At 41.0% G+C, this 13700-nt stretch overlaps 1 protein-coding gene and 1 non-coding gene across 2 annotated transcripts; both read right to left on the reverse strand.

Annotated features, from left to right (window-relative positions):
* Positions 1-1912: 1912 nt before the first annotated feature.
* On the reverse strand, positions 1913-12336 carry c1qtnf6a (C1q and TNF related 6a). Its single transcript, XM_050069258.1, has 3 exons — positions 12073-12336; positions 4920-5114; positions 1913-4706 (listed from the first exon to the last, which is right to left on the reverse strand). The coding sequence occupies exons 2-3, from the start codon at positions 5104-5106 to the stop codon at positions 4153-4155; spliced, it is 741 nt and encodes a 246-aa protein (XP_049925215.1). The 5' UTR covers positions 5107-5114; positions 12073-12336; the 3' UTR covers positions 1913-4152.
* Positions 5477-5558, reverse strand: trnas-uga (transfer RNA serine (anticodon UGA)). Its single transcript has one exon. It is a non-coding gene; the product is annotated as a tRNA-Ser (tRNA).
* Positions 12337-13700: the final 1364 nt, after the last annotated feature.

Genomic DNA, 13700 nt, shown 5'->3' on the forward strand with positions numbered 1-13700 from the left:
AGCAGAACAATCCATTTGTGTCGAGAAAGTCTTGTGTAAATGGGGGAAGGGAAATTCCTCTTATCAGGACAACAGGAAAGACAAATGGTCACAGTGCAGCCCACAAAAATGTTAACAGGAAATGTGGACAATTTAAGTAGTATCAATGAACCCTCTGGATGTTTAGGCCTGGTAAGTAAACATTCCAACCTACTACATAAATTCATAACAGTATACAGATAAATATAAAAATGAGGTCAGAGCCATCAACCAGTCATCAGATACCCTGCCGGTACAATACGCTTGCCAAAGGAGAAGATATCAAGACAAGGAAGCTTTTCACAATGCATGGAGGGTTTCATGCCAAGTCCAGCGCCCTGAGGCTGTACACTAAGTGTAGCGAGGGGGGCTGGGGACTGGTGAGCATCAGAGCCACTGTCCAGGATGAAACAACCAAGATCTAGGAACACATCAGAAAGATGGCCCCCAAAGATGAGCTGCGAAGTGACTAGCTCAGGCAGCAGGAACTCGAGAATGCAGAAGAAGACCAAATGACTGATAGTGTCCAAGAAATCAGAAGAAACGCTAAGAATAAAACAGAATTTTTGAGAGGGGAACCAGCTCATTACTGAGCAGCTCACAACAGCATCCTCAAGAGGTCACTGTGTTCACTTCTATCTCAATCTTCATGACAAGACCTTTTTGGGTCAGTGCAGACAGACCAAGCTGTGAGAGCAGCAAAATCTGCTCCCTGGTGGATGAATTTTTTTTACCCCTGCACCAACAGGGCGCCTGGATGACTTTATTGACTGTACCTTTAATTCAGGGTGAACTGATCAAAATGTACATCAATCAGAGATGACTTTGTACCTTTGTATATAATAAGAAAATATCAAAGCTGAGTTGCCTGTCTATCAGGCTTAGAAACAGCCGCCATCATATCAGTGGCTCATAGGCTTATGTATGATGGTGTTAAAGTGACAGTTCACCCCAAATCACAACTACATGTTTTTCCTCTTACCTGTAGTGCTGTTTATCAGTCTAGATAGTTGCGATGTGAGTTGCAGAGTGTTTGAGATATCGGCCGTAGAGATGTCTGCCTTCTCTCCAGTATAATGGAACTAGATGGCTGTTCACATGTATGTAGTGTAGGATGCGATCACATGACAAATGCGCCAACAGGAGTAAAGACAGAAGCAGTATACAGAGCAAATGTCTGCACAAAGATGTAGGTTGCGGTGGTGGATGGGTCAAACAAACACACAGCTTTCCCCCATGAGACGAAAGTTTGTGTCCCGTATGAAACCGAGCAAACCTTTAGTTATCTTAAGGGCTTGATTCTTTTGTTAAACCTAACCTAACCTAACCTAACCTAGGGGCGCTGATTTGTCAGATATTGTAAACAATTGTATGAGGATACATTTACCTAGATGGCACTCGGCTTGTGGTGCTCAAAACGCCAAAAAAAATACATTTGAAAAATTCAACAGCAATGTCTCTTTACAGAAATCATGACCCGGTCACTCAAGATAAACCACAGATCTTGTTGTGAGCAGTTTCATGTAGGAACTATTGTCTTTCTACTAAACTACACCCACTACTGTTTCATCATGCAGAAGGAAGCGTGCATCTACTCATGGACGAGAGGCTCGTGTTCGTGACAGCACGAGAGGTAAATGTTGATGGCGTCCCTCCTTGGCTGAGCTAGTTCAGTGGTGCTAGGTGAGCTAGCTGTGGAAGCACACTTAATTTTTATGCTGTGATACAGTTGGCGGTTCGGTTTGGTAGAAGAAAAATAGACACCAAAACAGTCCAGATTGATAAATAGCACTACAGGTAAAAGGAAAAATATGTAATTTTGATTTTGGGGGTGAACTGTCCCTTTAACAGTGATGTAAGCCTTCAAATAAGAGAAACACTGTCGTCTGTTTAGCTCCTTTTATTCAGAATTTTTTCCCAAAGACTGATTCTGTTGGGCTGACGTTTAAAATCATGAGTGTACACTTCCCTCCAGTGGTCATGGTGAGGAACTGTATTTAATCTGTGACAATGTCAACATAATCATTATTAGTAAAATCATGTACAAACATAGTACATTAGTGTGATTACTACAAGAGTATTACAACATTGTATGATACCATATTTATACTTATGGTCAATACCTGCAAATTAATTCTAAGTAACTAAGCGGATGCAATTAGAAACCAACGGAAATTAACATTAAATCGTAACTGTTCTCTTGTGGTGACAGTTGGAAAATGGAACTCCATCTATCTGTATTAACTGCAGGTAATTGTTTCACAGTATGACAATAGCATATTACTGCTTTATGTTGCAGCTGGGTACAATGCACCGTTATATCTTCATTGACATTATATTTACATGATACTAAACATAAAGGGAGGAACAAAGGGAGGATAATCAGCACCTTCAGGCAAACCTTCAAGTACACTTTAAAAGCAAAACACAATTCAGTCAATAAAAATATCAAAGTTAATCCATTACATTAAATCTTACGGGGAGAGAACATTTTGCTTCCTGCAGTTTCACAAACTCAAATCTGTACACAACAAAGTTAGCACCATGTTTTAGCACCACATATTGGATTCCATAAGCTATTGCTTCATCTCTTCAATACAGAGAGAGATTACTAAATGTCAGAAATCTTTTGATTTTCATTGTCTGTCACTGAAATTAAACAGATTATAAAATATGCAGGGAAAATTCTGTCTTTTTTTGGTTTTAAAATTATTGCTTGGTGGGATTAAAGGTCTAGTGTGTAGGATTTATGGGGATATATTGGCAGAAATGGGACTTAATATTAATAACTATGTTTTTAATAGTTTATAATCACCTGAAAATTAGAATCGTTGTGTTTTCGTTACCTTAGAATGAGCCGTTTATATCTACATATCATATCTACATGTCTTCTTCCAGGGAGTCTGTCATGTTGTTTCTACAGTAGCCCAGAAGGGACAAATCAAACACTGGCTCTAGAGAGGTTTTCATTTGGTTGCAATCCGCAACCTCACCACTAGATGCCACAAAATCCTACACATTAGACCTTCAAAGACTGATACCGCTCTCATGCTAGTGAGCTAAATATTAAGTTGCAGCTAGCAGCTGTTTAGTTTAGCTTAGCATAAACACTGAAAACAGGGGAAACAGCTAGCCTGGCTCTGTCTGTAGGTAATAAAATCCCTCTAACTGCATCTGTAATCTTAACAAGTTATATCTTGTTTGTTTAATTTGTGCAAAACCAATGTTGTAAAATGTCAAGTTATCTCTGCTCCCAAACAAACAAGATAAAATTAATAATTAGTGAGCTTTAGAGCTGCTGGTAGGGCTAGTGGTTTTGCCCAGGGGTGCACAGTCAGAGGAGGCAAACCAGGCAAATGTTTGGTGTTGCTCCCCAAACAAATTTGGAAAAGGGGACCCTGATGGCAACTCACAGTTGCACATTTTGCAGTGACAACTATAGATCCCCTTACACCTCCTGTAAAAGCACAACACAGTGCACTGCAACTGCCCCCTTTCTAGCTACCGTCAACGGCTGGATCCCGTTAGCTAGGACAGTCAGCTAGCTATCTGTAACTGTCATACATACGTTAGGTGTAATCATCAGTGCAACCATCAAGGCCAAGTTGGGCTTCTTTGTCTGTGGCCTCCAGAGTCTAAGATCACCACTGATTTTGCTATTTGCTGACTTTATGCTAAGCTAAGCTAAGCTAAGCTAAGCTAAGCTAACTGGCTGCTGGTTTCAGCTACAAATTCATCGCACAGGGATGAGAGTGGTATCAGTCTCCATATTCTTGGTGAGAAAACAAATTAGCATATTTCTCCCCAAAAATGTTGAACTATTCCTTTAATGAAACCATGAGAAATGAGAAATATACGCAGCATTAAGACAATTAATCTGCTGTATTTACTTTCTTTCTACTAGGCTGATGAGCACCTTTGTTTCTTCACATTTTCTCAGAGGTATTGCTCATTCTCTAGCGACCATTTTGATTGTAGCACCACTGTGAAGCATGCTGAGCTCCTTTTTATATCTGGATATAAAAGGAAGAAGAGAACTATTTTACAGTAATTTGCATTCGGCTGCTGCGTCAGTTCAATTTGTTTGCTTTCCATCCAACAGTCTCATCCTTGGCCTTGCCTCCCCTCTCTTATTCAGTTTCCCTCTACACTACCTTTGATGAGGTAGCCGTTAAAAGTGATATAGACATCTACATCGTCGCTGTAGACTGCGTTCTCCCTCTCCCTCTTGTACAGGCGGATCCACACTTCGTCCTTCAGCTCCAGCTCCAGCATCACGCTCTGACTCTGCATGATGGAGCGGTCGCTGGGCTGGGCGTACACGATGGCCTGCTCTGTGTCGTTGTGCATGATGTGCAGATATGTCTCCTTGAAGTTCCACGTGTGGATGTTGACATTGAAGAAGTAGATCCCCGGGACGTGGCAGATGAATTTCCCGTTGAACATGTTGAAGTGGTCGTCGAGGTTGACGAAGACTGTGTCAAACACAAGCCCCTGGTAGGAGTCCAGGCTGTGGAGGGATTTGCGGCGGCCGACGGAGAAGGCGGAGTACTGGACTTTGCAGGGGTCTCCTGGGGGACCTGCCTGGCCCTTGGCGCCCTTTGAGCCTGTGGGACCTCTGGAGCCTGGAGGGCCTTCTTGTCCAGGTTTACCAGGCGTTCCTCTGTCGCCACGGTCTCCTTTGTCACCTGCACAAAATGATGTTACTGTGGGAGCTACTTTGACAAACAAGAATCCTTCCTTTTCATGAGGTGAAGCCAAAGATTATGAAAGTCCTCAGTCGTCTAAAATATCAGTCAATCAGCGTTTGTGAACTTTTAAAGCAGCATAAGACAACTAAGATTTGGAATTTGCATCAACCAAGACAAAAAGTAGTTTTGGGAATGACATAGATGAAGTACCTTTGAGGATGGTCATGTTGATGTAGGTGCGGACCTCTGGCACATGGCTGAAACCTCCTGTTGGAGGCTGGGCTCCGCTGCCCTCTGGTGGCTCCAGGTCATCACAGCACTGCCTGCAGGGGACGGGAGGAGGAGGCACCAGGGCCACCAGGGAGGTGAGGGACAGAAGGACGAGGGCACCCAACATGGCTGTGCCTGCAGTGAGATCAGAGGAAACTATCAGATGACTGGAAGAGCGTCACACTTTGGGACTCTGTGTCTTGGTGATGCACTGTGACTTCATGTGGGTCGGTGCTACAATGAACTGAGGTCCCACATTTAAAGCTCATGATGTCAGTGATGACATACTGACGTTTGGCACCATCTTGGTTTTGTGTGTTAGCATGCTAACATTCGCTAATTAGCACTAAAAGTACAGCTGAGGCTGATGTGAGGGACTGTCATTAAGTTTTTAAGCAATGTATGTAACAAGTAGCGCTGTATTTCATGGCTTAACACTTCACTCAGACAGAATTTTGGGCCACTCATCAAATTTAGAAATATTAAATTCTTTTGGTCGCTGTGAGCAGGGTTTGAACCTGCGCGGGGAGACCCCATTGGATTTCAAGTCCAACGCCTTAACCACTCGGCCATCACAGCTCACAGAGATGATACTCAGTCTGAGACCAACAACACATACCCACCCCTGGCTTTGATACCAACATAGGCAATTTCAAATTGCCTCACTGAAATTAAATGGCTACAATGGGGACTAACATCATCACACAAGAATACAAGTGAGCTCACTGAATCCACAAGAGTCTAAATTGTCCGGACATACCCAATTTATGCAATTCCAAGCCTATTTGGAGAACCCAGAGTGCAGAAATATTATATATATCTTATCTATTCTGAAAAATGGCAAAAGCACTTTTTCCCTCAAGAAAATTTAGCCTAACTTTGAAGCTTTGGAGCTGAAACTTTTGGACTTTATTTAGCTCCTTCTCGACAAGATAGTTTGGCTCCACTGGATGCCTTAGGTCGTCTAGTTTCATATGATACTCGTGTCTTCACTCACTGAGCTCGCTACAGCAGGTTTTACCAGAAATGATAAAATGCTTCTCTGCTCCTTTCTTTTTCTTGTTCTCTCTGAACTTGGTTGTTTTTCATCTGATCTCGGCTGTTATTGTGAAAATGGTGATGAAAACTCAACCACACCATTTTTACAGCAGCTGTAGGGTGTGGTATCAGATGACAAGTTGAAATGTGTTTAATGATGATAATGATGCTACATGTAACTTGTGCTATCAGGGATATAAGTCAGGAAGTAAATTATTGTACTTGATCCCATGGGTCATCTGAGCCTCCCAAAGATGGCCCACAAATGTCAACATCAACCCTAAAGCCTTTAAAATACATTTAGATCATTCAGAAAACAAGAAAAACTGGAGGGGAAAGCACTCTGTAGCCTAAGCGCAGACATCCACCAAGGTCAAATGCCCGGTCTTGCAACATTAACAAAAGTGAGAAATAATTTGTGTATCCAACCCATGATTTGAATCCGCTCCAAAATGTAAGTTCTTCCTTAGCCTGTGCTGCACCTTTGCACCAAGTTCCATAAAAATCAGGCCAGTAATCTTTCTGTAATCCTGCTGACAAACAAACAAGCTGATCCAAAAACACAACCTTTGTAGCAGAGATAATAAAAAATAGTCAGTTCACATGAGGACAAGGAAATCCCCAGAAGCAAAGACAATTCTGTTCAATTCATGAAACATATGTACTCGCCGAAATATCAGTTGTCCAGCAGCTGCTAAGAAAATAAGATCATTATGTGTCCTGAATGTCATTCCCAGAGCGGTGGAAAAGAGAAAGAGGAATCCTCAGCTCAGAGCCAAAGAAAGCATTGATCAGCCCGAAGAGAAGACACAGGAGTCAGGAATGGTGGGAGGGAAATAACAAATAAGGTGAAACATTCTTAGAATTACACAAACACATTTGTTTATGAGGTGACTGTGCATTCACTGTGGCATTTCACTGGTTACTAAAATAAAATCCTGCCCTCATACATCCAGAGAGCTGACTCTGGAGGTCAAATGGTGCCTCAAACACTCAATGTACTTCTCCTCCAAATCCCCAAAGTAAAGAAAATGTCAAAATAATGGGAGCGGGCATGCATACAAGGACCATAAATCACCTGAAATATTACCCCGCAGGCAGCCCATAATTTATCCCCAATTAGCTCTGGAAAGGTTGAGTCCTCACAGCAGCTTATTTTATCCAGACAAAGTCAGCAGAGTGGCTTTTTCTACACAGAGAGCCAAGCTGAGTAGTTTTCAATGGAAATGTGATGGCTGTCTGCCAGACTCTCAGTGATCAGCCAGTCTGTGTGTCCTGTAACTGGAACAGTGTGTGCTGCTGTGTTTATACAGGACAGCTGTATCCATACTGACTATTGTATCCTTCATACACGACTGGACGACTCAGGAAATGACCACAAACACAGACATTAATGTTAAAAAAAGAATATGATCAACAGACAAAACACAACTTGGACTGTTTCCTATGGAATTCTAAAACTGGACCAGATTGTATTTTGTGCTCTTTGCTCTACTTTACTACATCGTAACTCTCTTTACAGTGACTTACAGTTAATTAAGGACATATGTACTCAATAATACAATCCACATTTTATCTTTTTTGAAACTGTGTCAGAGAAATGCTGGTTATTTGGAGGATGTATAGATAGTGGTGGAGTTGTTTTGTTGGACTGCATTATATTAAGGTATTTTATCAACCTCTGCAGACAGGCTTGTATGGATGAATTACTGAACGGGCCTGCCTTGGCCTCTTTTTCACTTGACTGTTAAAAAAACATTTATTGTTGTTGAGTAAATCAAATGACTACAAGGAGACGCAAGATGACTACAAAGAGATACAAGATGACCAGAAAGAGACAGAAAATGACTACAAAGAGACACAAAATACAAACAAAGTGACAAAAGATGACGACGAAGACATTGAAAACGACTAGAAACAGATGGAGGATGACGATAAAGAGATGAAAAATGCAGACAAAGAGATTCAAGATGACTACAAGGAGACAGAAAATGACTACAAAGAAATGCAAAATGCAAAGAAAGAGATGCAAAATGCCAACAAATAGATCCAAGATGACTACAAAAAGATGCAAATGACTGCAAAGAGATGCAAGATGACTACATAGAGACACAAAATCTAAACAAAGACACAAGGTGACTAAAAAGAGATGCAAAATCCAAATAAAGAGATGCAAAATGCAAACAAGGAGAAACAAAATGACTATGAAAAGACTAAGATGACTGCAAATAGACTCGAGATGATTACAAAGAGATGCAAAATGCAAACAAAGAGACCCAAGGTGACTACAAAGAGACACAAAATTAGTACAAGGACACACAAGGTCACTACAAATAGATGCAAAATCCAAACAAAGAGAAACGAAATGCAAACAAAGAGACACAAAATGACTATGAAAAGACTAAAAATGACTACAGACTCAAGATGATTACAAAGAGATGCAAAATTAGTACAGAGACGCACAAGGTGACTACAAATAGATGGAAAATAGAAACAAAGACATGCAAAATGCAACCAAAGAGACACAAAATGACTAAGAAACCAAAGATGACTACAAAGAGACAGAAAATAAAAGCAAAGAGATGCAAAATCCAAATAGAGATGCAAAATGACCACAAAGAGATCCAAAATGCAAATAAGGAGAAACAAAATGACTACGAAAAGACTAAGATGACTGCAAAGAGACTCAAGATGATTACAAGAGATGCAAAATGACTACAAAGAGACACAAAATTAGTACAAAGACACACAGGGTGACTACAAAGAGACAGTAAATAAAAGCAAAGAGATGCAAAATGCAAACAAAGAGACACAAAATGACTACAAAAAGACTAAGATGACTACAACGAGACTCAAGATGATTACAAAGAGATGCAAAATGCAAACAAAGAGACCCAAGGTGACTAAGAAACCCAAGATGACTACAAAGAGACAGAAAATAAAAGCAAAGAGGTGCAAAATCCAAATAAAGAGATGCAAAATGACCACAGAGAGATGCAAAGTGCAAACAAGGAGAAACAAAATGCAAACAAAGAGACACAAAATGACGACGAAAAGACTAAGATGACTACAAAGAGACTTAAGATGATTACAGAGATGCAAAATGCAAACAAAGAGACCCAAGGTGACTGCAAAGGGGCACAAAATGACTGCAAAGAGGTGCAAAGGTAGTACAAAGACACACAGGGTGACTACAAAGAGATGCAAAATGCAAACAAAGAGACACAAAGTTAGTACACAGACACGCAAGGTGACTACAAAGAGATGGAAATAGACGCAAAATGCAACCAGAGAGAATCAAAATAACTACAAAGAGATGTGAGATGACAATAAAGGGACACAAAATGACTACAAAGAGACGCAAATGACTGCAACAACATGCAAAACAACTACAAAGTGATGCAAAAAGACAACAATGAGATGCAAAATTATTACAAAGAGACACAAGGTGACGACAAAGAGATGGAAAATAGAAACAAAGACATGCAAAATGCAACCAGAGAGATGCACGATAACCAAGAGATGCAAAATGACTACAAAGAGATGCAAAATTAACACGAAGAGACACAAATGCATCCGAATTTTAGAAACATTGTGAAGAGCTGTTAGAGTCAAGAGAGGCTGTCATCTGTACACTGTATGTTTACCATATCACATTTGTGTGCACTGGGAGAGAGAGAGCGTGAGCATGTCTGTGTGTGTGTGTGTTTCCAACAGCAGTTTTGCAGCTGCACCGTACACATTCAATCAAAATATTATTGTTGGTCCTAATGGTGTTTTATCTGGTGTCAGTCATGTTGCAGTGAAGATCTGCTGCTTGAGTTAAGTTTCTGTTGGGATTTCCAGGCTGAGGGTCATTCAGTGTGTTTTATATGGCTCACTCACTTACCAGAGATATTACATAACTGGTTTTAGTGGAAAACCCCACTTGAACTGTAAACGTGTGCATGAAATATACAAAATGCTGAATTCTCATACATTTAGAAAATACTTTCTGGAGGCAGCTGTGCATCTTGATGTCTTTGTGCTCTCGTTTTCTAATAGTAAATGCACATTGTTCTGCAATTTTTTACATTAATCTTAAAAGTTTAAGTTCCCAGTGGACACCAAACAGGATTTCAATGTTCAACTCATACAGCAACATGCAAGCAATATAGAGAATAGTACTGTGTCATATAATGTTTTACTCTTACTTGTATATTTCATACTGCAGTTACAGGAAATCACACCCTTTCCCCAGTGAAAATATTTCTTTTTAATACCATGTCTAACTTCTTCCTCCAACCAGAGGGACCTTGCATCGATTGGGTATTTGTCTGTTTCATTGTAATTGTATTTAAAGAGCATTTTCAATGGTCGTGGTGAGGTAGACCTCCTGTCTATTTCTGTAAGCTGAAACCATATATTCCCTCAGTGGAAACAAAGCTTTTATTTACTTTAATTTCACAGATAAGAAACAATAAATTGTGATGTCATTAAAGCCTCCATAAAAATAGCATTTTAAAGGTGCTTGCACATGACCACGCTAACATCGGGGTACTTTTCGACTTCGGCGTTGCGTTGTGGGCTTCACCGACACGATGCCAAAAGTTCAATTTTGTTGAACTTCGACCCCATTTGACGCTGACCTTTCCATGTAGAGCCAATTATTTTACAGTAGAACGCAGGCGGGGGGTGGGGACGGAGACAGGGTGCGGAAAATATCTATATCTATATCTATCTATGTATATCTATTGTACTGGGATTTTTTAATATCTATTGTACTGTTTTTACACACCTGTTTATACCTTTTATTCACACCTTGTGATCTTATGTACTTTTAGAATTTTGCTGATTTTGATGTGTGCTGTGTTCTTGTGATTTGTGTCTGTTTTGTCATTATTGCCTCTGCTGCTGAGGACATTTTAAATTTCCCCCTGGGGATTAAATAAAGTAGATCTATCTATCTATCTATCTATCTATCTATCTATCTATCTATCTATCTATCTATCTATCTAAAATTTAAAGATCCAACTGCAATATGGAGATCAGCATTGGGTCAAGCCAATGGCAAGCGCTGCGGCGTTGGCAAATCAGCAATCATGTGCAACCTCCTTAACTCTTGTGTGTGATTTATCCTGGCTTCATATGAGCAGAGGAAAAGTCTGCTAGCCGCTAGGCTAATTTATGCAGAGGAAAAGTCTGCTAGCCGCTAGGCTAATTTATACAGTGTAAAATGCCATAAGCTTGTGCTAATAATGTTAGCATGTTGTATTTGTGGGGAAAATGTGTCCAGATAAAGACAAGTGTTTGTCTGTGAATGCTGCGAATTATAGTGAAGCTAATTTGTGTACTTGCGTTTAAAATTGTCTCTATTAAGCCATGTTTATTGTGTGTTTATTGTGTGTTTAATGTGTGTTTTGAATCAACTACTCTTTACAGCACTTCACAGAAACCTCCACCACCGACTAGTGTTTGGAGGTGTAACTGCAGAGTGACACAGACACACCACCGTGACCGCACAGGTATGTAACCTGTATGCTGCTATAGCCTACCAGTCATCTTAAAGCCAGAACCACAGTTACAGGTTTATATTACAGTGAGCACTTTGAGGTTTAAAAGGAGCTCAGAATTGGTTCAAAAGTGACAGTTTCTTTTTTTAATATTGACTTTCAACTGAGAAATTTGGATGCGATTTTTTTTTAGTAAGTCTCCAAAATATCACTATTACAAATCCTGTAGTGAAATCTGGGCTAAATGTTCAATAAACGCCCGCACCGGTGACCCTAGTCGTTTTTTAACGTCTTTTCAACAGAAACATGTTCGCGGCGCTTGTTGGAGACACAAACAGGGATATCAACTATGAAAACGTTAACAACATAGTTAATATAGGCTACACTTTGCAGCTCGCCATGCATTAAGTTATAGAAGCGTGTTTCTATCTCGTGTCTCGTTCAGCCGGTGCCGGTCCGCTCGAGCGCACACCAAGTTGCACTAAGTTCATGGTAAAATAATCATCACAACTCTTCCGTTCACTCATGCATGCAACCGAGATGTCTATCTGAATGACTCTCACCTCGTTCACGTGTCTGCAGCCGCGTCAGTCCGCCGGAGAGACAGAGGACAGAGTACGGAGGAAAGAGGAGAGACAAAGTCCTAAATCAGCAGCACCTCTGTCTCTGTTTCCTAAAGATCCCTCCTAGTTTGATGCAGAGTCAGGAACAAGTCTCTGTAGTTTTATTTAACGATAACATCTGGGGGATGACAGTGATGACCCTGATCTGAGCATATAAAACTGATGTTAAAGTTACAGGCAGTGATGCAGTTTTTGTTTCCTTGCCTGGAAAGTGCCACCAACAAATACCCACATACAGCAGACCACCCTGCAGAGTCTTATTACAAAGTTACTAAACTTCTGGTCGTCCTCCCCTGGGTCTGCATTTCCTCTGTGCTAAATTCCTCCAGTCCTCATTCCTTCCTATCAGCTGCAGCTGCACACACACAGAGGCTGTAATCTCTATTTCCAGACCTATAACGCTGCAATGTTCCGCTTCAGGTTTGATTTGGAGAGACTCAGGGAAATGTGATTATAGGACACAGTGTAAAAAAAATGCACTGAGAGAGGAACTTCAGTGGAGGAGATGTAAAGCATGAGACGGGGGAACCACACTGAGGAGGAACCTCCAGCTCTGGGCCTCCAGGGTGTGTGTTGCAGGATATTATGGGCTTATCCCATGATAATGAATCTCTCTCATGGACACCAAAGTAATCCACATGTTCCCAGATCACCATCAGGAACACCAGTGCTCCGTGCTGCTGCGAGGCAGATGAAAAGATAAAGTGTTATGAACAGATTTAATGAAATGAGCCGTAGATCATACAGATATAAATATTCATGGACTGGCTACCATTTGGCGTCTGACTCAACGTAGAGATGCTGAAACTCTGGACCAAAAGCCAGAGCAGGTTTTTTTGTTTTATCTGTGGACGTTCTTAGCCTCATAACTAAGTGGGCCACATTTTAATAATTATCTTTTAAGGCAGTGGCTCTCAACACTTTTGAGTCGTGGCCCTTTAAAGAAATAGTTGAGCATTTTGGGAATTTCTTGCTAAGAAATTAGAACTTTGAAAACACTGTTTTATCTGGTTATACAGGCCTGCAGTCAGCAGCTAGTTAGCTTAGCCTAGCATAAAAGGCAGAGACAGCATCGTGTTGTTTTCACACTAAAGTTTTCCTGCTGATTACACAAATAATTGAATGTGTTAATCAGTGAGCTTTAGAGGTGCTGCAGGTTTTATTCAGCCTCAGCCTCAAAACAAAACAACAACAACAAAAAAACAAAAAACTCATTGAATGGTTATGAGCAGTGGTGATTCTAGCCTAAATGGTGCCCTGGGCGACACCCTGCTATTGCGCCCCCCCACTGGGCTGCATTTTCCTGATCGAACCCGACCCGAGTCCGACGCAGTTTGTTACCTGACATAGTTATTGTTATGGACAGTGTGTAACACGCAGCTTGCACAGCACTATTGGAGCGGAGCCTGTGTTGTGTAAATAACAAATTCCAGCACCAACACCGGAGCCTGTGTTGTGTAAATAACAAATTCCAGCACCAACACTCCTGCCACCCCCCCCCACACGTCGTGACAAAGTGCCGCCCTGGGCAAATGCCCATTCGGCCCATATCAGGATCCGCTACTGGT

This window comes from Epinephelus moara, chromosome 18 (assembly GCF_006386435.1).
Source record: "Epinephelus moara isolate mb chromosome 18, YSFRI_EMoa_1.0, whole genome shotgun sequence".
Classification (NCBI taxonomy): domain Eukaryota; kingdom Metazoa; phylum Chordata; class Actinopteri; order Perciformes; family Serranidae; genus Epinephelus; species Epinephelus moara.